The sequence below is a fragment of the Petaurus breviceps genome, unplaced genomic scaffold (genome assembly GCF_028583685.1).
Source record: "Petaurus breviceps papuanus isolate PSGF00001 unplaced genomic scaffold, PetGlider_PUasm1.0 38, whole genome shotgun sequence".
NCBI classification, from domain to species: domain Eukaryota; kingdom Metazoa; phylum Chordata; class Mammalia; order Diprotodontia; family Petauridae; genus Petaurus; species Petaurus breviceps.
The window spans coordinates 41,022,794-41,046,415 of record NW_027186304.1 but is presented as its reverse complement, the minus strand read 5'-3'; the positions used below and the strand labels follow the sequence as shown (position 1 = coordinate 41,046,415).

Genomic DNA, 23,622 nt, shown 5'->3' with positions numbered 1-23,622 from the left:
GCGTTTGATTTAGTTCCATTGTCTTTACTTTTTCTTCATAAACCATTCTACTCTATTCGATGGCCTTCTGTTACAGAGTTGCAGAGCCTAGGCATAAAAATGTAGTTTTTGAGCCATAATGTGAGGGAAGAATCTCCAAGATAAAATGTTATTTCCAGTTAAGTTGATGGGTAAGAGAATAGTGAGGAATTCTGCTTTTGCATTTTATGTTTTTGTGTGATAGCAGGATGTAAGGTGTACTGTATGACTTATACAGCTGATGGTGGAACATTAAGTAGAGAAAAGTGAATTAGGTGGAGAAATTTGGGAAACCCATTACATTGTTAGCAAATAAAACTTTGATAGCCATTGAGATTTTCTTAGGAAGGAATCAAAGTCTTGAGAAAAGTAGGTAGGTTAAATAACTATGATGGGAGGATACTCAGAAAGGAACTAAAGGCTAGGAATTGGAAGCAGTAGAAACAAGATAGCATATTAACATTTGGAAACAGAAAGGAGGCAAGAAAAGGGAAGATGGGAAAAGGTGGCGGGGTTTAGGGTCGGTACTTCAGGGTTAGTATTCTAGAATATAAGAGTTCATGGTGCTAGGACAGAAGGAAATAAGTAAATAAATAATGATTAAAAGGAGGGAATGTGCTAGTACTTAGTGCTTATTCTGATGGTTTCGGTTTAAAAAAAATGAAACAAGATATTGGTTATTAAGGAAGATAGAAATTTTGGGGCAAGAAGTTTAAAATTTTAATGGAGAGTTTGACAATATTAAGATTTTGCGAGCATGTTGGGAAGCAAGAATCATAACAAGGCATAGTCAGTAAGGATTTAGTGTTGTGAATTTTATAGGGATGGAATCAGGGCAGTGTCTTGTCTTTCTGCAAAAGCATTCAGCCTGTGTATACAAAGAAGCAGAGATGGTCCCAGAGGTTACTAAGGACTGGAAGTGATTGTAGAGGTATGATGATTCTTTACATGTTTCTGCCAGTCTAAAGAGAGAATTGGAGAGAGAGTACTCATTAGATTTCTGTTCTGAAATATCTCCAAGATTGAAGCCAGGTGTTGCAGATCACCTTATGCGTTTGTTCTTTTTCTTTATGTCCCTTTTAGAACTCTCAAGGTTAGTCAGTTATTTTCCTCACAATTTCATTAGGAAATTTGCCAAAGGCATCCTTTCGAGGCAGCTGTCTCTGGACCCTTGGAGGCTATCAGTAATGTGTTTCTAGTCCATGAGGTATTCAACAAAAAGTGTTGGGTTAAGCTAGGTCCTTGGTGTTTAAAGAAAAAAAAATTATCCTTTACTATATATCCATATATCCTTTGTAATAAAAAAAGCATCATCAACATTTTAAGGCTTTTCATATTCTAGTTTTTTGGTCATTCCTCCTTTTCAGAAATAAGCCTGTTGTTGGCTGTAGATGTAATGTATAGGTATTAACAGAAAAGAGGATCAACTCTTAAATTTATTTTATTTTACCCAATTTTACATCTTAGAAAAAACAAATGTTTGGAGGTTTTGCATAGATAAGGAAAAGTCTCTCATTAGGGAACTTTTAAATTTTTGGCCATTTTCATCATTAAATTTTAACAAGCAGAACAAACCTTAATTGTGGTCTTCTTTTGGGTTATGAGATGCTCTTATTCTGTGTGCATGTTAATTTATCCATTATGTAAAGTTGATGGAAATATTAAATGTGTGTGTCACTGAAATTAATATTGAGATATGTCAAATTATTAGAAATAAGAAATTCATTTGTCCTTTTCTTCATACCTCACTTAATAATATAGGCAACTGTTACAACATATTGTACATTTGATATATTAGACTAACTGCTTCTCCTGTTTCCCTAAACTGTCTTCTTTCAGCCACCCACACAGAATATGACTATGGGTCCAGGAGGGATGAATCAGAGTGGCCCTCCCCCACCTCCACGTTCTCACAACATGTCTTCAGATGGAATGGTAGGTGGGGGTCCTCCTGCACCACACATGCAGAACCAGATGAACGGCCAGATGCCTGGTAAGTTTTTCTCTTCTAAGACATTAACACCAGAGTTGCTTAGCAACTGAAACGACATGGGGGCTCAAGGGATACTAGATTGTTGATGACAAAACTGCTTTGAATGCCCCCGAGTACAAGCTCTCTTAGAGTTTGTTAGCTACAGAGCTACGTGACCTGTATTCAGTGTTTATCAGGCTGCCCTTGGGCTTTGATGTAGCTGACACACAGCATTCCTCTGATGAACAGAGCTGGCTAAATTTAGTCTGTCTGAAACCACGCAATATAGCTGGATTTAAAAGCTTTTTTGGGGAAAAAAAAGTATTGGCCCATGGTTTATCTGTTCATGAATAGATCTTATGAAAGTATGCATTTTATAATGGCTTGTTTTAAGTTTGTATTAAAAATAGCACCATGGTTGAAGAAACAGAAAAAAGAAATAAAACAGTCTAAATTTGGCACTAACTTTTCTTAACACTTTATTGATGCTATTAGCAATATTTGAGTTTTAAATTTTCATTGAGAGATCATGTCTGCATATTAATGTGAATCCCAGTGCTGATTTTTATTAAAGAATGACATTAGAAAGAATACTTGAAAAATAAAACATCAAAAAATATTGGAAAAATAAGATAAGTTTTTATGTAATAAGCCTAGTGTCTTAATAATTCCCTAGTGTCTTTATTCCCTTGCTGTAAGTGCAGCCCCTTTGGAAGTTTTCTTAATTCTCAGGCCATTGGGTGCTATTTACTTACTCTCAAATTGCTTTGAGGCATATTTTTAAATTTAGTGATCTTCAACCTTTTAGTTTTTGAGCATCAGTCTGTTCTATGGCTAATTAGGTCAGTGGGTCCCAATAGTAGAGGAGAAAGTGGAAACAGAAGGAGGGATCACATTATATTCTACCCGAGGTTCTTTAACCAACCTAAGCCAGATTTCGATTAAAAATGGCATTTAGAGTCAGGACAGCTTGATTAGCTGGCGTGCTGCACTTTAGAGGCATACTGCTTTGGCAGCTGAGTTCTGGCTTACCTGTCCACTCACTGACCCAAATTGTCCTGACAGATTATTTTGTTCATCTTCCAGATTGATGAAGATACCAAGACTCAGGTAGTTGACTAGTTCAAGATGACACAACAAATATAGTTGTAAGAGAGCTCAGTTTTCCTTACTCTTGGTCTAGTGTTTTTGTTTTTAGATGGGAAACAGTACAAATGAATGTTTTACTCCACCTCCTCATCTTGCTTTGAAGTTTATCATCAACCAAAAAATTGAAATATACGACCTTGTAAGTTAGGGCACATTGTATTGTGTCACTTTTGTCTAGGTTTTGGTTCAGGATTTTGACATAAATTCTGCTACATCCTGAAACTAGACATTTGGATATGGACCTTGGGAATGATAATCCTTTTTCCTCCTTTCCATATGCCAAAGCTACTGTTGACATGGTCTTTGATGAAATCTGTTGTTAGACCATTTGGAATAGTTAAGGAAGTTAGAGTCTATCCAGAAGTTGCCAACATCCATTGAATAATATACTCATGTGGCATAAAAGGGAGAAAAAATAATAACAAGGAACTATCAAACATGTCTAGCTTAGATAAGTGGTGAATCTGGTGCAATAGTTAACCTGCTTTTGACTTTTAAGTTCTACCCACTAAAAGGTAGAAAGTTGGCTTTTAGGGATAAACTTTACCTTAAGTCCACATTCCTAATTCCCAATTTGAGCTTCTGTTTTAAAATTTTATTTCATAGTACTTGTAACACAAATAAACACAGCACACAGGAGGGCTGCTAACACAGGTTCACTTTTGATCTGGTCAGACAGGAAAGACACTAAGAAGGGGTTAATAATCTTACTTTATTCTAGTTTTCTGAGAAGAGGATTGCTGATAATGGGAGGACAATCTTCTATAGCCTTTCCTAATCACCCATCTCACAGGGGCTGGCAAGAAGAGGGGGGCTACTCTCCCTATGTCTCAGTGGGGTCAGTCAAGACAGGCACAACTTGTGTTACCCCTAAATCTCCTCAAGCCTCAATGAGGCAAATACAGACTCCCCCCAAGCCTTGATGGGGGCTGTTCAAGGAACTCACAGCATTCCAACTTGTTCATTCAACCCTAAGGTTCCCCATTCACTCACCATTGCCCACCTGCTTTATAGGGCAACAGAAAAAGAAGGCATATTGCCAGCAATAGCTTCATAAATTTATATCACCTTATCCTTGTATCTCACTGTGCAGTCGCAGTGGATGTTTATATTATTTATTATTATATAATGCTGCGTAAGCATGGTGGAGATGTTTTGAACCATAATTGTGAGAACAAGAGATTGTTATGGCTATGGATCCTGGGAAACTGAACTTTTAAGAAAAAATAACAAAAATTCACTTTACACACACTAAAACCACATTACTTGCAGTACTATATAATGAAAACTTCCAAAAATCTTTTTGGAAGGACCATCAATTTACTGGGGTTGTTCATTTTTCTTCAAAGGGCCAAACCATATGCCTATGCAAGGACCTGGACCCAATCAGCTCAATATGACAAATAGTTCCATGAACATGCCTTCAAGTAATCATGGTTCCATGGGAGGTTACAACCACTCAGTGCCATCCTCACAAAGTATGCCAGTACAGAATCAGATGACGATGAGTCAAGGACAACCTATGGGAAACTATGGCCCTAGACCAAATATGAACATGCAACCAAACCAAGGTAAACAGATTTTGTTGTTATTTTGTTTAGGTCAAAAAGAGTTACTGCTTAATTGTTTTAAAACAAGTTTCCTTTTATTTTTCCATCTAGTACATAAATGAATAAATGAAATAAGTGACAACAGTGCTATTATACACAAAAATAGTTGAATTTGAGATTGACTTGTAGAATTCTTTTATCCTTTGAAATTGTACTTGTTTTCTTTTTTATATTATTTACTTTTTGCTTGTAGGTGATGTTAGTTGATACCCTGTTTCCCTGATAATAAGAGCTATCCCGAAAATAAGCCCTCCCCTTACTGTGTAAGATTCCTCTAAAATAAGCCCTCCCCTGAAAATAAGCCCTATTGAGATTGCTACTGTAGTGAAGGTGATCCCCTGCGCTACACGCTACATTACGGTACCCTCTGTATGCACCCCCCCCCCCCCCCCCCCCCCCCGTGAAACGCACGCCGCGCTCAGAGCTGCAGCAGTGAGCGCGTCATCCTGTTCTTCCCCAGTGATTTGCTTATTAAATAAAGGTACATTTTTTTTTGTTCACATTTACTTGTTTATTAAAATTGCTGTCAATGTTCATTAAAATAAGCCCTCCCCTGAAAATAAGCCCTCTGGTGTTTTTCTGTCCAAAAAAATAATAAGACAGTGTCTTATTATCGGGGAAACACAGTAGTTCCCCTGGGACTCTATAATTTTTAATTTTTGAAAGCTAGAAAACATCACATTTTAGTTACCTCACAGGTAATTATAGAGAAGAAATTGAGATAATTTTCATTAAAAAGTTTTTTATTTTTTTATTATTTTAGCAATTGGAACCATTTAAAATGCCTTTTTTATCGGAGTTTTTTTTTAATACTTACTGATTGGCATCTGATTTATTTGAATATTTTCTGGTGCTGTCTTTCTATGTTATAGTAATAAAAATAATTTGCATTTTATTTCATATATGTAATAGAGAGGCTTTATACTTGGATCTTTTTAGAGGAGCTAGAGTGATATGATTAAAATTAGCTATCAACTTCAGGGAATGAGGTTACCTTATTTCTTTTTAATCTGTAAACCAGCAAGTGGCGCTCTGTCCTGCTAAGTGTCTCTTTCCACATTTGGCATATTGCCATTCTGAAGATGCCTTCATTAAGGAAAAGGATGGAAGATAGGAACATAATGTACAGTTTAATTTATTTTTCGTATTTAATATGTTCAAATTTTTATTTTTAAAAATGAATTACTAAAATGTACAAACTCTTAAGAAATTTGTAAGTTAATTTAACATAAGTCAAATGATTTAGTCTCATCATTAAATTAATAGTGAGAATGATATAATATTTTTTGTAAAAACACCAAAAGGAGAGGAAGATAACTCAAAATGTAGCTTTACAAAACTGGCACTTATTCCACATTTTTTTCCAGATTTATCTAGTGCCCATGATGGAATGTTTTCTTTTTCTTATTAGGTCATTTAAAGGTTCAAAGCAACAGCAAGATCCAGTCAGTGCTAGATCAGAAGGGAGTTGAGCCAGCTCAGATGTTTCTACACAGTTTGATTATCCGAAGTGAGAACAAGAAAAGTGATAATGATTCTGACAACAACTACAGTAATGATGGCACACTTCTTAGAAAACCTATAGTTAAGAAAAGGTAGGGTGTGTGCACACAAGTGGTTGTTGTAGCATGGTTTGATATGACTCATCACAAGATCTTATAAGCAAAAAATAATGCATGTAGCAATGTGCATGTAGAAAACATTGAATACTTTTTGAAGAAAGAAGTTGAGGCATTATAGCCACATGTTTCTTATACTTAGAGACCAGTGATTGCTGTGTTCACTGCCATGTATCATACTTATGTATTTTTTTTCCTTCAGCTATAGCATTTAAATCATTTACTACCTTATGCTCTCAACTTCAGAAATTCTTCATTAGAAAATATATACTGTGCACTAAAGTGGCAACATGTAGGTCTGGTTAAGATGGTAAAAGGTTTTTGAAATGAAGATAGCACATCATTGAGGAAATTTTGATTAAAATATAGCAGTGCTTTATGTCCTTGAATTCTGTGGCAAGACAACTTGTCCTCTTATCATCTGTCCAACCAGCAGTCATTTATTAGCTGTGTGTTCTGTTATACCCACATTCTAGATATTGCAGATAAACTAAATAGCTAAAAAAAAAAACAGAATTCAGTTGTAGAATGGAGATAGAGATTTACTTTCTTTAGTCACAAGAATGCTTTATATGAAAGTGATAATTTGAGTCAGTGTGTACTGCAGGATAGGAAGAACAAATTGTGTGCTATGATAGAAGTTATCTGTGTTTGGAATTTTCTATGCTGGTTTTGTGTTAGAGGACCTCTTCAAATTTTGACTTTGCTACTTGCAAGTGCAGTAACCTTGGGGAAATCACTAAACCTTTGTGCCTAATGAGGTTCCTCATTTTTAAAATGAGAGAGGTGGATAAGATTTTTTCTAAGGTTCATTCTAAATTGAAGTCCTGTGTCTCCCTAGTTGTCCATTTCCACAATAAAGTATCAGTTAAAGGAATTTCTTATACTGAAATAAAGTAAAGCTTTAACCATATTAAAATTAAATGTTGGAAAACTTGTAGTTGCAATATAGAAACAAGTGACAGTAGAATCCACTGTTAGCATTACCCTGTCTTAAAAGAAAGGCAAAGAATCCTAAACTACTACCATACTAAAATTCCTCATTTTTTAAAACTTCCTAATTTTTTTGTCTAGAATTTAGACCTGAAAAGATCCTTAGAGATCATCTGTCCTAACTCCTGCAGTTTACAAATGAGGAAACTAAGATCCAGATAGGTCATGTGCTTTGTTTATGTTCATACTGCAATTATGGTAGAACTGAGAGCAGAACCAGAAACTATATAGAGTTTCTGTTTTATACAGCTCAAAAACAGAATATTGTAACTTACTTTCTGATAGCTCTGTGTTCCCATGTGCTTATCACTGTATCACTGGAAACAGGGAAAAGAAGTGATTACCATATTTAAGTTAGTATTATTGAAAGGGCTAGGATTTATTAATTGAAGGAAAGAACTCTCCCATACTATTAACTAATGACAAATTAATAATAATGAATAATGAGTTTGTAAAAAATTTTTTTAAAATGGTTTATAATCATGTTTTATACACAAATTGCTGTACAATCATTTTAATCAAGTAAAAAGCATAAAACCTGGACCATAAAAGCTACAATACAAACTTTCCCTTCAGTAAGTATCAAAGTCCAATTAGTGACGTTGTAAAACAACATTGTATAAAACGAAATAAGTTTTGTTGGTAATGGCTAGTTCAGCACTAGAATATTTCACCTTCAAATATCAAGCAGAAATCCTGAGTGATTTACTCCCATGAGCAATTCTGGTTTTGTAGAAGAATGCAAGAAAGAACATTGAAATGACCTACTAGTAAGTGCTCTATCGTAAACCTAGTATGTATTATATAAACATTGAATACATATAGATATAGACATGTATAGATAATAGTACAGATTATCCTAAAAATACCTGATCGTGTAATAGTAGTATGGGTCAGATTCTTCCTCAGCCCGTAATAAATACCAGTGAAATGAGATGTGCAACGTCAAATGTGAAACTGCATTTAAAGCATTAATAAAACCATATACATATTGCACTAGATCATTGAACATTTAAGTGTTTTCATACACTTTGAGTTCATTTCCCAGCACTTATAGAATTAATCAACTGTGAACTTAAAAGTAGATTCATAGAGCTTCTCAAACAAGTCCATGATCATTGTTCCTGGGATTCATAGAGGAGCTTGGCTGCCATAAGTATGATTGCTAATCAGGTGGCTGACTTTTTGTTAGAATTCGAGTCTTTACTGGTAATGAACTTCATCTGGGTTACATCCTGAGCTCCAGGCTCCTTGTACTGGAGAAACATGCCTGCAGCTCAAGTATTGCCTCCTCAGTTAGTATCTCAGCATTTGAAATTTGAGCAATTTCAATTTCAAAATGGCTGTTTCTATTCAGAATCAGTTGCCTCTGATTATTAGATAGATAACAAACTATCAGTTCAGATTTTTTTGGATGTTCCTAGTGTTACACAAAGGGAGCTCTGTTTGTAAGCACTTTGAGTTGCTTGTCATAAAACTCCATATCTTTCTAAGACATAAAATACACACTTTGCCCACTGTCATATGCGGTCCATATGCCATCCAAGAAGAGGTACTTTGTTGCTGCTATATTTATCATAGTACTTCACAGTGGATGAAGTCAAACTTGACATCACACTGCATACATCTTGGACTCTCCTTGTCTGGGTCCCACTGCTGTTCATTGAGGCCAAAGGGGGTGCCAAATGCCCAGTGCTTGGGGGCCATGTGTGGCCCACTGGGCAAGTATACCAGCTTCTTGCCATCTTGGTCAGCAAAGGCCATCTGGCCCAGGGCTACCCCAGTTGACATTTTTCCAACCTTACCTCCCATCTCATCCCACCATAGTGAATAGTCCAGCTGCCCTATTGACACGTTCCTAAAAATCTTTCTAAGTTGATAGAAGCGAATTTTCAATCCCAGGTGATCTATGGACTTAGGTAGGAAAAGAATTAATCTTGGTTTCAGTCATTACTTTCCTTTGTCATTATATATGTTTTGTTTTATGCATTTACAAACATGTATCTGAGCAGGGGACCCTAGGCTTCACCCTTCGCCTGAAGGGTCCATGGCACAAACAAGGTGAAGAGCCCTGATCTATGGAATGCTCTCATTTTACACATAAGAAAACCAAGACTCAAAGAGGCTAATTAAGGTTTCATAGGTAGCTAAAGAGTGAAAAGCACATTCTTGAAGGGGCAGCAGTATGGTGTAGTGAAAGAGCATTACATGAAGAGGTGGGAAACCTGAATCCAGAGTTGTACTTCTAACACTTAACTGGCTGTGTGATCATGGGCAAATTATTTTAATTTCTATGAGCCTACCTCATAGGGTTATTGTGAGGACAGCGATTTGTGAACCTTAAAGTGCTATATAAATGTGATAAAATAAAATTCTTTGCACTAAAAGAAAAAAAAATTACTATTTAGAGATGAAAATTATTTTAGAAAGTCATCAGAGGAAATTATCTTGATATATCCTCTTATCAGGCCACTAACTCTACTATACTGTATTTATACATTGACACTTATTTCATCATTAGTTGATACTGATTGAGCTTTCAGTGGTATTGACATGGCATGTCATGCTACACTGAAATTGTTATGTTATCTTGGAAACTTGTGGTTTAAGTTTTAGGAGGTTTTGTTAAGGATAGCACAGATTAGAATCACAGCAACATAAATCTCTAGGAAGAGACTTCTTAAAGGATAAGAAATATTTCATTTTAGATAGTTTTGAACTCCTAACACAGTGTTACTTTTTAAACATGGAAATTAGCCCAACATAGCTAATTATATTGCATTTCATTATGGAATTACTTGCATTTGTGATCAAATTTTTCCCCATTGATTATGACCTGGATCACTACAAGACTGGGTCTGGATTCAAAGCAATTGACCCTATATGATAAGACAGAAAAGGTTACTAGGAAAGGAAAAATGATACTAGAGGACACAACTAGAAAGTCAGAGGCTTTAAAAAAAATCTTTTTTACCAAATAAAAGTATATTGACCAGAAGGTATCTTAGCTTTGAAGAAACTGAAAATTGAAATGAGAGAAAGGAGATTCTCAGGAGATAATGATAAGAATTATACCAGATGGCAATTGTAAGTTTTCCCTTTTCCCAGAACAAAGATTTGATTTTTTTTTTTTAATTTCAGGTAGTTGGTGATATTACTAGTAGGATTTCCTTGTGTTTTGGTTTTGTTTTGTTGTTGGTTGTTATTGTTGTTTTTTCAAGTAAAAAATCCTGGTTGCTTTTAGTTTCCTACACAAATTGAAAAGAAAATAAAACAAACAAGGTTTTCAAATGTGTCTGGAAATTTACCATAGTTGCACTTATTCCAAAAGATAGGAATTGTGGTCAGGAAAATGTTGGGAGAGTCCTTTTAAAAAATGGAGGCATTTATAACTGAAACTCTTATATATTTGTTTTAAAATGTATTGATGCTGTTGGTTATTGCAGATGTACTTTACTAAACAGAAATGAACTTTAATAGAATGACATATTTAAGAAGTGCATAGATTCTAAGATTGAGGGACTGAGGTCTTTAAGACCTTATTTTACAGATGAGGAAACTGAGGATAGCTTTCCCCAAACTCAAAAGTAGCAGAGCCAGAATTTAAACCCAGACCCTCAAATGTCAAAGCCTCCTGCCTACTGTATATCAAGAAGCATTTGTTTCCAGTACCATTCTTATTATTTTCATTAACTAAGTTACATTTCCTCTAAGGAAATTTTTCCGCCTCTCCCTCTTCCTCTTTTTATCAATTACATATATTATTTAGAGGTTCTTATCCACTACACATGTGGCCCTGGGTAGATGGACAGTTGCCTAGAAATATTTATGATTGCAGTCCATGTGGCTAGCTATTACTATTACAATTCTGTCTAATTTGGATTTTCTCATTTTAAGGAGTAAAAACTTTGGCTTCCTATTGTAGCAGCAAGCACCCCAAGCGTCCTCAGGGTTTGCTGCCAATACAGGTTCTTGGATCTGCTTTGTTAAAGGAAAGCAACTCAAAATGGGTTAACAAGCTTACTTTAATCAGTCAGACATATATCATTTACCTTGTTGAGGGGAAAAGGTCAGCACCCCGAACTTCAAAGCATACAGGCAGAATTATCAAGACAGAAACATCAAGTAGACAGATTTCCAAACTGTCCAACCATTACATCCATACCCAGCCAACATCTGGGTTTCCACATTCTGGGTTTTTCAAAGCCGGGGGGGCTCTGGACAACGGCTTCCCAGAATACAGATCAAATCACAGAACACTTCTCAAAGTGAGTCCCAAAACAAAGCTACACATCAGGACTTATATAGCCTTCTCCTGGCTCAGAAAATGTAACAACCTTATTGACTCACTGGCCCATCAAGAAGCATCTACTGAAAAACCAGGCTCCAGGGGCGCTCCCCCCCAGGGGGGCAGGGAAGAGCTTTAAGTTTCCATCCCATCATGCCTGCTCTCTTGCATATCCACTTTCTTCTCCCCAGCCATAACTTCACCCATTGTTGTACTGAAGGCCGGGCCAGTAGGCATAAGCTTCTTTCCTTTCTACCTCAGTACTGTATTTTTTGTCTTTTTTTACTTCTTTGACTCCAGCTCCTTTCTCTTGGATCTTTAAAATTTCCCTTTCCCATCTCCTGATCTCTGATTTTTTCTTCACACGCGCACACACACACATTTTTCTTCTCTTTTAAAAAATCTTTACTTGTTTACTATTTTATTTCCTTTCTTTCCTGGACAAACTTTTAGATTAGGTGATCTGTGCATGGTATTTTCTTTCCTCATCCATTTAATCCTCTGAATCTGAATTTTGCTTCTACTTTTCTGCTGAAATAGCTTTGCTAAATAGGGTGCCAGATACATTAGTGATTTTTCTCTTGGGCCTAATATTCTCTGTAACATTTAAAACACTTAACTAAGACTTTTCTTGAAAATCTTTCCTCATTTAATTTCTCTCACATTTCCTAGTTGTTTCTCTTTCCCTTTATTTCTGACTGCTTTTGTTTTCCCCTGGTTTTTCTTCTTTCTTATTTTGATCATTCCTTAAGGTTCTGTCCTCTGATCACTAAACACTTTCTCCCTCTTCTTGTCCCCGTCTCCTACCACTCTCATCCTCTCTCTCTCTTCTCTCTTCCTCTTCTTCTCCCTCTGGATTCTCTTTTCCCTATCTCTTCCTTCCCCCTCTCCTCCCCTTCCTCCCTCAAGAAGGCTATCTAATTATGTGCTTTCAGTTAGCTTTCACCTCAGTGTTAGCAACCAATACTTTTTACCTAAACTTTAACCTGCCTTTTCTTTTTTTCAAAAATTGCATTTTTATTGATATATTTTCCCATCACCTACATTTCCCATTGTATGCTTACCCTAACTCTCCTCTAGGAGAACCATCCCTTATAATAAAAAATAAACTTGGGGAAAATTTTCCATTTTGTAAAATAATTTGGAACTATCCAAGAAAAGTGATTAAGCTTTTTATACCCATTGACATTGGACATAGACCCAAAGGAAGTCAAGGAAATGTCTCATAAATAGTAAAAAAAATTCCTATTCTTGTGGTATCATAATAACTGAGAATAGAGTAGCTACCCCATTGATTGAAGAATGGCTAAATAAATTGGTTTTAGAATATTATTATATTTTAAGAAGTGAGTAATTCAGGAGGCAAAACCAAGATGGTAAAGGCAGGGACTCTCTTGAGCTTTCCCCTAACCACCTCAAATACCTTGAAATAATGGCTCTAAATAAATTACAGAGCGGCAGAATCCACAAAAAGATGGAGTGAAACAATTTTCTAGCCCAAGGCAACTTAGAAGGTCAGCAGGAAAGATCTGTTGCAGCAGGGTGAGAGAGAAGCCCAGTCTAGTGCAGGCTATGCTAGCATAAACTAGGGCTCAGCAAACCAGGAGCAAGTCTCAGGGCTACTGAATCAGTGGCAGCAATGGTAGTTTTCAGACCTCGTATCCCATAGAGAGTAAGGAGGTTGGACAATGGGTCAGAAGGAGATTTATAGACATCCCTTTGCTGGCACCAAAGGACTCAGTTTCATTGTCTAAACATGGATCTGGGTCACAGTCCTGGGTTGTAGCCCCAGTACAAGAAGTACTAGCACAGGAAAGCTTGCTGTTGCAGTGGGTCAGGAACGTGGTCCCAGTTCCAGGGTTGAAAAGAGTTCTCATGGTCTTTCACAAACCAGTGTGCCAGTGAGTACAGGAGAACAGTAAACATATCTAGATCATACCACCTTGGAAGAACCAAAAACTTACAGGTCCCCAGAATTACCTCTGAAAATAGCTGTACAAAAAGCCTGAAGCTTGGGATAGTGACCCTTCCACTTTGGAAGCAGAGTCCCACTTTAACATGGAATTAAAAGTCAAGAAATAGGCTACAAAATGAGCAAACAGCAGACAGATTCTGACCATAGAAAGTTCTATGGTGACAAGGAAGATCAAAACACACACTCAGAAGAAGACAGCAAAGTCAAAATTCCTGCATCCAAAGCTTCAGAATAAAATATGAATTGGTCAAAAGGCCATGGAAGAGCTCATAAAAGGATTTTAAAAATCATGTAAGAGAAGTAGAGGAAAAATTGGGAAGAGAAATGAGAATGATTCCAGAAAATCCTGAAAAAAGAGTCAACAGCTTGGTAAAGGGGGCACAAGAACATGCTGAAGAAAATAACACTTTAAAAACCAGAATAGGCCAAATGGTAAAAGAGGAACAAAAATCCAATGAAGAGAAAAATACCTTGAAAGACAAAATTGGCCAAATGGAAAAAAGATACACAAAAATTCACTGAAGAGAAGACCTCTTTAAAAAGTAGAATTGATCTAATGAGAAAGGAGGTGTACAAAAGCTTACTGAAGAAAATAATTCCTTAAAAGTTTGAATTGGACAAGTGGAAGCTAATGACTTTATGAGGAGACATCAAGAAATAAAATCAAAAGGATGACAAATAGAAGAAAATGTGGATTATCTCATTGGAAAAACAACTGACCTGGAAAATAGATCCAGGAGAGAAAATTATGATAAAAAAAGGGCCTAGATATTTCTTATTGGAAAAACAACTGACCTGGAAAATAGATCCAGGAGAGAAAATTATGATAAAAAAAAGGGCCTAGATATTATCTTTCAAAAAATTATCAAGCAAAACTGCTTGATATTCTAGAATGAGAGGGTCAAATGGAAATTGAAAGAATCCACTGATTACCTCTTGAAAGAGATCCCCAAATGAAAACTTTAAGGAATACTGTATCCAAATTGTAGACCTCCCAGATCAAGGAGAAAATACTGCAAGCAGGCAAAAAGAAACAATTCAAATATTGTGGAACCAAAGTTAGGATAGCACAAGATTTAGCAGCTTCTACATTAAAGGATTAGAGGGCTTGGAATATGATATTCTGCAGTGCAAAAGAGCTAGGATTACAATCAAGAATCATACCCAGCAAAACGGAGAATAATCCTTCAGGGGAAAAAATAGACATTCAGTGAAATAGAGGACTTTCAACATTGCTGATGAAAAAACCAGAACTGAATAGAAAATTTAACTTTTTTTTTTTTGAGCAATTGGGGCTAAGTAACTTGCTCAAGGTTACATGTCCAGTTATTTCTGGGTGTGGTGCTAAGTGTCTGAGCCCAGATTCAATCGCAGGGGATCCTGACTCCGGGGCTGGTGCTCTCACTCACTGCGCTACCTGGCCGCCCCTGAAAATTTAACTTTTAAATACAAAGTGCAAAAGAAGCATAAAAAGGTAAACAGGAAAGAGAAATCATAAGGGATTCAATAAGGTAAAATTGTTTATATTCCTACATGGGAAAATGATATTTATAACTCCTAAGAACTTTCTCATTATTAAGGCAATTAAAAGCAGTATACATAGACAGAAAGCAGAGGTGTGAGTTGAATGTGTATGATTATTTAAAAAAATAAAATTAAAAGATGAGAAAGAAGAATGCGTTGGGAGAAAGGGAGAGAGAGAGGTAGAATGGAATAAATTATCTCACATAAAAGAGACCTGAAAGAGATTTTACAGTGGAGGGGAAAATGGGGGAAGCAGGGAGGGGAGGACATGAGCCTTACTTTCATTGGAATAATATATACACTCAGTTGAGTGTAGAAATCTCTCTTACTAGGGTGACTAGGTGGTGCAGTGAATAGATCACCAGCCTTGGAGTCAGGAGGACCTGAGTTCAAATCCGGCCTCTGACACTTAACAGTTCCTAGCCATATGACTTTGGGCAAGTCACTTAATCCCAATTGCCCTGCCCATCCCCTTCCAAAAAGCAAAAAAAAAAGGAAAAAATCTCTCTTACCATACAGGAAAGTAGGAAGGGAAAGGAATGGGGGTGGTTGGGGGTGTGACTGGTAGAAGGGAGGGCAGTTTGGGGGAGGTAAAAGTCAGAAGAAAAATCCTTTTGAGAAAGGACAGGGTAAAAGGAGAGAGAGAATAGGATAAACAAGGAAGTTAAGATGGAGAGAAATACAGTTGGTTATTGTGGAAAAAAATTTTTACAGGGAGTTTCTTTGATAGAGACTTCAATTATCAAACTTAGAAAACTGAATCAAATTTATAGAAGAGCCATTGCTCAATTTATGAATGGTCCAAGGATTTGAACAGGCAGTTTCTAGACAAACCAATCAAGGCTGTTTTTAGTCATATGAAAAAAAACGTTCTAAATCATTATTGATAAGAGAAATGCAAATGAAAACAACTTTTAAGCTACAACCATACACCTGTCAGATTGACTAATGTGACAGAAAAAGACCAGTGATAAGTGTTGGAGGGGATATGGGAAAATTAAAACACTAAGGACTTCTGGTGAAATTGTATACTGATTCAGCTATTTTGGAGAGCAATTTGGAACTATGCCCAAAGGACTATAAAGCCATACATATCCTTTCACTAAGCAATGCCTCTTAAATGCCTTTTATCTGAAGAGATAAAAAAACAAAAAGGGAAACTACATAAAGAATTGGAAATTTAGAGGATGTTCATCAATTGGGGAATGACTGAACTAATTATTGTATATGTTTGTGATGAAATACTCCTGTGCTTTAAGAAATGATGAGCAGATGCTCTCAGAAAAACATGGAAAGACTTACATGAACGAATACAAAGTGAATTGAATAGAACCAGGAGAATATTGTATATAATAACAGCAATATTCTATGATGATATATGAATAGCTTAGCTATTCTCAGCAATACTATGGTCCAAGACAAGTCTGTAGGACTTACGGTGGAAGGTGCTGTCCATTTCTAGAGAAAGAAAGGGTAGATCCTGCATTCTGATAAAAGATAACTTTCTTTTTTTTTTTTTTCTTTCACGGAATGACTTATATGGAAATGTGTTTTTCATGACTACAGATATGTAATCCATTTCAGATTGCTTACCTTCTCAATGGGAGAGGGAGTAAAGAGACAGAGAATTTGAAACTCAAACTTTGAAAAAAATGAAAAAGAATGTTAAAGTTGCTTTTACATGTAATTAGGTAAAAATAAAATATGAAATAAGATAATAAAAAAGACATGAGGAATTCAAAGAAATATGGGAAAAGCTGTATTGATTGATTGATACAGAGAGATAGAATTTTTAGAACCAGGAGAATAAATGATACACTTCATTAAATTACATAAAATGAGGCCAGATTTGAATTTAAGTCTTCCTGATTCTAGACTTGTCATTCTATCTATTGCACTATCTGCCTGCTCTAATGCCAAAAAAACATGTCTCTATCACTTCTCTTTCAGGAGGTGGGTAGCCTTTATATATTTTTTAAATTTATTTTAGACTTAAACAGCAGAACACAAATACAAAATAGAGAAAAGAAACAAAAACATATCATTAATGTAAATATTGGAACTTAAATACAAAGTAAGAAAAAAAAGCATGTCATGTGCATAGTAGAACATGAGAGTATTCAAAATATGTAACAATAAATTTTCATTTCAAGAAACCCTGTATGATAACTACATGTTGTGTTGAGCAGTGTCCATCTTTGCTTCCTTGTAAGTTTCCTTTTGTTCTCTATTATGCACATTTTTACTTTGTTCCCCCTTCTCTCCCAGGCTACAATTAAGTTTGGATATGTTTCTCTATAACTATAGATACATACATACACATATGCATATACACATACATATATGGACATATTCTTTCCCAAACAAATGCTCCTGATCTTTGTTTTTATATATCTCTTGTTCCTTATCCCTCCTGCCCCCTCCCCTTTATTTTTGCTTGCTACCTTGCCCCTCCTGTTACTTGCCCTCCAAGGAACCCACCCCTATCCTCCCGTTCCCACAAATCTAAACACCCTTCTATACCCTCCTTTTATTTATTCCTTCACCCTCTCCTCTAAAGATCCCTCTCTTGTCCTCTCCTCCCTTCCTAATCCCCTTCTGTTTTATTTCTTCTAAATATATATGTATTGTTCCCTCTCAAACCCATTTCTGAGGAAAGTAGGCTACCAGAACTACTAACCCTCCTTACCCATCCAATTCCTTTGTATTGATTCTTCCTCTTGCACCTCACAATTATTTGTATAAAATAATTACTCTTTCTAGGTGTTCCTAAATGGTGTTACTTTTTAAATTCATATCATACTCAGGGTTTTCTTATGAACTATTCAATTATTAATAAGAATCTTAGACTTACATTTTATATAATATAAACAGTAAACGATCTGTCCTTATTGAATCTCTTATAATCAGTCTTTGGTATGTACCTCTTACTTCTCTTGGCTCTTGTATGTCAAATCTTCTTTAAGTTCAAGTTTTGCTTTTCTTTTTTATACAAAATCATGAAAGTCTTATAGTTGATCCAGTGTCCCATGTTTTTTTCATTCAGGATTCTGATTAACTTTGCTGGGTGTGATATTTTCGGCCAGAGGCCCAATTTTTTGCTCTTTGGTATGTAGTGTTCCAACACCTGTGGTCCTTTAATGTCTCCACTGCTAGCTCCTGTGTGATTCTAATTGTGGTACCATTATATTTAAATTGTTTTATTCTTGTTGCTTTTGATATTTTATACTTGAGCTGGGGTTTTCAGAATTTGACTATGATATTCCTATGAGTTTCCCTCATAGGATCTCTTTTAAGTGATGATTGATGGATTTTTTTCTACTTCTACTTTCCCTCCTTGTTCTAATGCTTCAGGACAATTTTCTTTAATTATTTCTTGTATTATTGTATCAATTTTTTTTCAAATGGTTTATTAACTTCTGATTTACATCATTCATTTCTGCCAGATTTTGAGTTACAAATTTTCTCCCCATTTTTCCCCCACCCACTCCCCCCCCCCCCAAAAAAAAAATATCCGCTCCTCCAATCTGCTCTCTCCCATATCTTCTCCCATACCCCCTTTGACTTTTCCAGTAGGGCATGGTGGATCTCTATGCCCCAGTGCCTGTATATCTTACTTCCCAATTACGTGTAAAATAGTATCAATACTAGTATATTATATATATATATTAAACATGTGATTTTTGAATTCCAGATTCATTTCCTTCTTCCCTTGTTATCCACCCTTACTGGGAAGATAAGCAGTTCAGTATAGGTTGTACATGTGTAGCTAATGCAAAACATTAACTTAGTAGATATATTGTAAAAGACTTAATTATATTTCCCTCCCTCCTATCCCACCTCTCACTTGATCTATTCTCTACTTTGATCCCATCCCTTTTCAAAAGTGAGTGCTTTTCCAACTTCCCTCCCCCCAGCCTGCCCTCCCTTCCATCATCCCCCCTCTCTTCCCCTTCCCCCCTACTCTTGTGTAGGGTGAGATACCCTATTTAGTGTGTATTTCATTCCTGCCAAATTCAGTGAGAATAAGGTTGAGCCATTCCCTTTTGCCTTCCAATTTTTCCCCTCCATTGTAACCATTTTCCCTTGCCTCTTCTATATGAGATAGTTTACCCCATTCTGTCTCTCCCCATCTCCTCTCATTATATTCCTCTCTCACCTCTTAATTTCACCTTTTAAATATCATCCCTTCCTATTAAATTGGTCCTCTGCCCTCTATAACTGTAAACATATATACACATATTCACATGTATTCATATGCTCAAATACCCATATATATATATTTCTATTCCCTTCAACTATTTTAATACTGAAAAAAGTTTCATCAATTACAATTATTGTTTTTCCATGTAGGAATGCTAATAGTTCAACTTGGATAAGTTCCTTATGATTTCTTTTCCCCGTTTACCTTCTCATGCTTCTCTTGCTTCTTGTATCTGAATGTCAAATTTTCTATTCAACTCTGTTTTTTTCATCAAGAATGCTTGAAAGTCCTCTATTCCACTGAATGACCATGTTTTCCCCTGAAATATGATACTCAGTTTTGCTGGCTAGGTGATTCTTGGTTTTAATCCCAGCTCCTTTGCCCTTTGGAATATCACATTCTAAGCCCTTCGATCCCTCAGTGTAGAAGCTGCCAGATCCTGGGTTATCCTGATTGTGTTTCCACAATAGTCAAATGGTTTCTTCCTGGCTGCTTGTAATATTCTCTCCTTAATCTGGGAATTTCGGAACCTGGCTATAATATTCCTAGGAGTTTTCTTTTTGGGATCTTTTTCAGGGGGTTTTAGGTGAATTCTTTCAACCTGTATTTTGGCCTCTGGTTTTAAAATATCAGGGCAATTTTCCTTGAGAATTTCTTGTAGGATGATTTCTAGGTTCTTTCTTTGATCATGGCTTTCAGGTAGTCCAATAATTTTTAAATTTTCTTTCCTGGATCTATTTTCCAAGTCAATGGTTTTTCCCACGAGATATTTCACATTGCCTTCTATTCTTTCATTTGTTTGGATCTGTTTAACAGATTTCTTGATTTCTCATAAAGTCATTAGCTTCCATTTGCTCCAATCTAATTCTGAAGGAATGATTCTCCTCATTGAGCTTTTGAGATTCTTTTTCCATCTGGCAAATTCGACTTTTTGAGGCATTCTTCTCCTCATTGCCTTTTTGAGCCTCTTTTGCCATTTAAGTTAGCCTGTTTTTAAGGTGTGGTTTTCCTCAGTCAGGCTGTTGACTCTCATTTCATAATTTTCTTGCATCATTCTTATTTCCCTTCCCAATTTTTCCTCCACTTCTCTTATCTGCTTCTTAAGGTCCTCTCTGGCCTGTAACCAGCACGTATTTTCCTTAGAAGCTTTTGGTGCAGGAGTTCTGACTTCATTGTCTTCCTCCTGTTCCATGCTTTGCTCCTTTTTGTCCCCAAAATAGGAGTCTAATGTTGGATTCTTCTGTTTGCTTTGCTTCCTTTGTCTGGTCATATCGCCCATCAGTCACTTGACCCCTGGGCTTTTTGCCACAGTAGGACTCTGCCACCAGACAGGGGAGCTTTCTTCCCAAACGCTGGGGTTTTCTCAGCTGCCGGAGGTATTAGTTGGGTGCCCTCTCTGCAGTCTCAACACGCTCTGGCAAGCTGGTCACACACCCCTAGACCGCAATCCAGATCCAAGCAGTTTACAGCAAGAGCAATTACCTGTCAGACTGGTCTCTTAGTACCCCTACACTCTGCAGGCCAGGAGCTAAAGCTGCCCCGGGGCTGCAAGTAGCTTCTCGCCCTGGGGGCAATAGCCAAAGCACTCCCAACTGCTGGGTCCCAAAGTACACATTGCAGTCACCTCTCACTTTGTCCTTAGCATGTATGTGTTGATAATTCTGGACCAGCACAGCTGCTGGTGATCTGAAGTCCCTCTAGCCACTGGTTGGTCAGGCCCGCCCTGGGGCTAACTCTGCTCCCTGAGCACTGTGCTGGGGCTTTCCTCAGCAGGAGGTTAGCTTCTCTGTGTCATTTTGTGGGTTCTGTAGCTCCAAAGTTTGTTCATAGTCCCCTTTTACATGGATTGGGGAAGGTGGGAGCTGGAGGCTCTCGGAGGTCCTGTTTCTCCTCTGCCATCTTGAGAACTCAAGATTTTTTTTTTTTGATCATAACTTTCAGTTAGTCTGATTATTTTGTTTTCTCTTCTTGATCTCCAGATTTGTTGTTTTCCTTATAAGATGTTTCACTTTCTCTTCTATTTTTTTGTTATTTATAGTTTGTTTAATTATTTTTTGATCTCATAATTTTCCTGGCTTCACCTTGCCCAATTTTAATTTTCAAGGTGTCATTTTCTTCCTTAAGATTTTATATCTCCTTTATATCTTATATCTCCTTTTCTAATTGGTTGACTTGCCTTTCATAATCTTTTTCTTGGATTGTTCTTATTTTATTTTATTTTTTTTGCCCTCCATCCCTGTCATTTGATTTTTAGCCTTAATTTTAAGATCTTCTGTGAATCTTTTTTGGGCAGGTGACCATTTGATGTTACTTTTTGGGGCAGAAGGGGGTTTCTTTACTTCAATATCTTTGAAGACCCTGGTCTTCTCTATTCCCATAATAGCTTTCTGTGGTTGTATTCTTTTTTTTTGGACGTCAGTTGGGGTAAAGTAACTTGCCCAAGGCTACACGGCTAGTTTGTGTGTGTGTGTGTGTGTGTGTGTGTGTGTGTGTGTGTTAAGTGTCTGAGGCCAGAAGCGAACTTGGGTCCTCCCGACCCCGGGGCCGGCTAGCCGCCCCCATGTGTTTGTATTCTTTCTCCTTTGTCTGTGCATTCTTTTGTGGTAATACCTTAATTTTTGTAATCATATGTAGCCCAGCTTTTTCTGAAATCTTCCTGCTCATCATTTATTATAGAACAGTAGTATTCCACTTCTGTCATATGCCACAATTTGTGCAGTCATTTCCCAATCGATGGGCATCCCCTCCATTTCCAGTTATTTAACACCTCAAAAAGAGCTGCCATAAATATTTTTTGTACATGTGGGTCCTTTTCCCTTCTTTGTGATTTCTTTAGGATACAGACCTAGTAGTGGTATTGCTGAATCAAAGGGTATGCACAATTTTATAGCCCCGTAGTATTTTTCTTAGAGGGTTTCTTTCAGGAGATAAATAGGCAGATTCTGTTTACCTTTGCTTTTGGTCCTAACAGATCTTGGTAGTTTTCTTTTAAAATTTCTTAAATTGTAGTTTCCAGGCTTTTTAAAAATCGTGTTTTTCAAGGAGCAAAATGATTTTTAAATGCTCTCTCTGATTTGCTTTTCAGATCAGATGGTTTTGATATTAAGTCTTTTGATTTTGTTCTAATATTTCTTGATGTTTCATTGAAGTCATTGTCTTCTGTTTGGTTTGTTCTATTCTAAGTTGTCTACTTTTTGGGTTAGGTTCACCACATTCTGTTACATGCTATTTATTCTCAGTAGCTTTTATTTCATTATTTATCTTTTGCTTTATTATAGGTCTTCGTGTAGTCGTGTAAAAGTACTTTTTTTGAGATTCTGCTTTCTGTTTTTATGGATTTGTTTTGGGAGGAATCCCTAGATACAGTTTTTGATACCAGTTTGTGTCTTTATTGGTTTACTCAGCTCTTCACTGTTGTTTCCTGAATTGAGATGTACCCCTTGTGCATTAGGATGGGATGATCAGTCTTGTTGCATTGTTTGGGTTCATGCACTATCATACGTTGCCTGAGTTTAGGCCCTTGGGTCTCCGGAGTTCAGAGTATTGGATCTTCGGGATCCTCTCTGGTATTCTGACAGTCAGGGACTTAAGAGTCCTTGGGCCTAGGCTTGAGAGCTTCAGCCCTGCTCTGGTCACAGTACGTTGCTGATCCTCAGTGCTTCCAAGCTGTCTACCCTGTGACTTTCTGATTATCTTGTGATAGGGAAGTCCTTTATGATTAACAGGCTATTTGTATTGTGGCTCTAGTCATGCTACTCTAGGCTAGCACTGACTTTTGGTGCCATTTTGATATGGAAGAATTTATTTCGTACAGTTTCTCATTCTACTTCTTGATTGTTATTAGGTCTGTTGTAAACTTAAGGGGTTTGTTGGAGTATGTATGTGAGAGCGAGGTAGTTAGCCTCCTGTTCAGGAATTTTATCTTGGCAGGAATCTACCAGATAAACACATTTAACCTAATTGTATGTTATTAAACTAATCTAACCTTGTAATACTACAGAGTCTCTTTAGTAAAATAATCAGCCTAAACAGGTCCATATAGTTAAATCAATAAAGAATGCATATTATGACATCTCTTTTTGGAGGGAGGGAGGGGTAGCCTATTAGTATGGTCCACCCATACATTTTCCTCGTGTAGATGCTGCTGATGGATGATGAACCTACTCCTGAGTTGAACAGGAGTAGAAGATTGAACAAGATTGCGTTTGGGTTAATTGTGTAGAACTTTTCATTTTTCCCAAAAATTCTAAACTGCTCCCTACCTCAAAAG

General features: G+C 36.7%; 1 protein-coding gene and 1 pseudogene across 4 annotated transcripts in view; one reads left to right on the top strand and one right to left on the bottom strand.

Moving 5' to 3' along the window:
• The window catches only part of SS18 (SS18 subunit of BAF chromatin remodeling complex), a 102,375-nt gene that overhangs the window by 45,604 nt on the left and 33,149 nt on the right, over positions 1-23,622 (top strand). For all 4 annotated transcript variants that reach the window (XM_069099830.1, XM_069099833.1, XM_069099831.1 and 1 more), the window contains 2 exons: positions 1,858-2,011; positions 4,489-4,710. In XM_069099830.1, the coding sequence (XP_068955931.1) occupies positions 1,858-2,011; positions 4,489-4,710 (376 nt within the window). The remainder of the gene's footprint in view (positions 1-1,857; positions 2,012-4,488; positions 4,711-23,622) is intronic.
• Positions 5,166-18,716, bottom strand: LOC138170470 (zinc finger FYVE domain-containing protein 21-like; annotated as a pseudogene).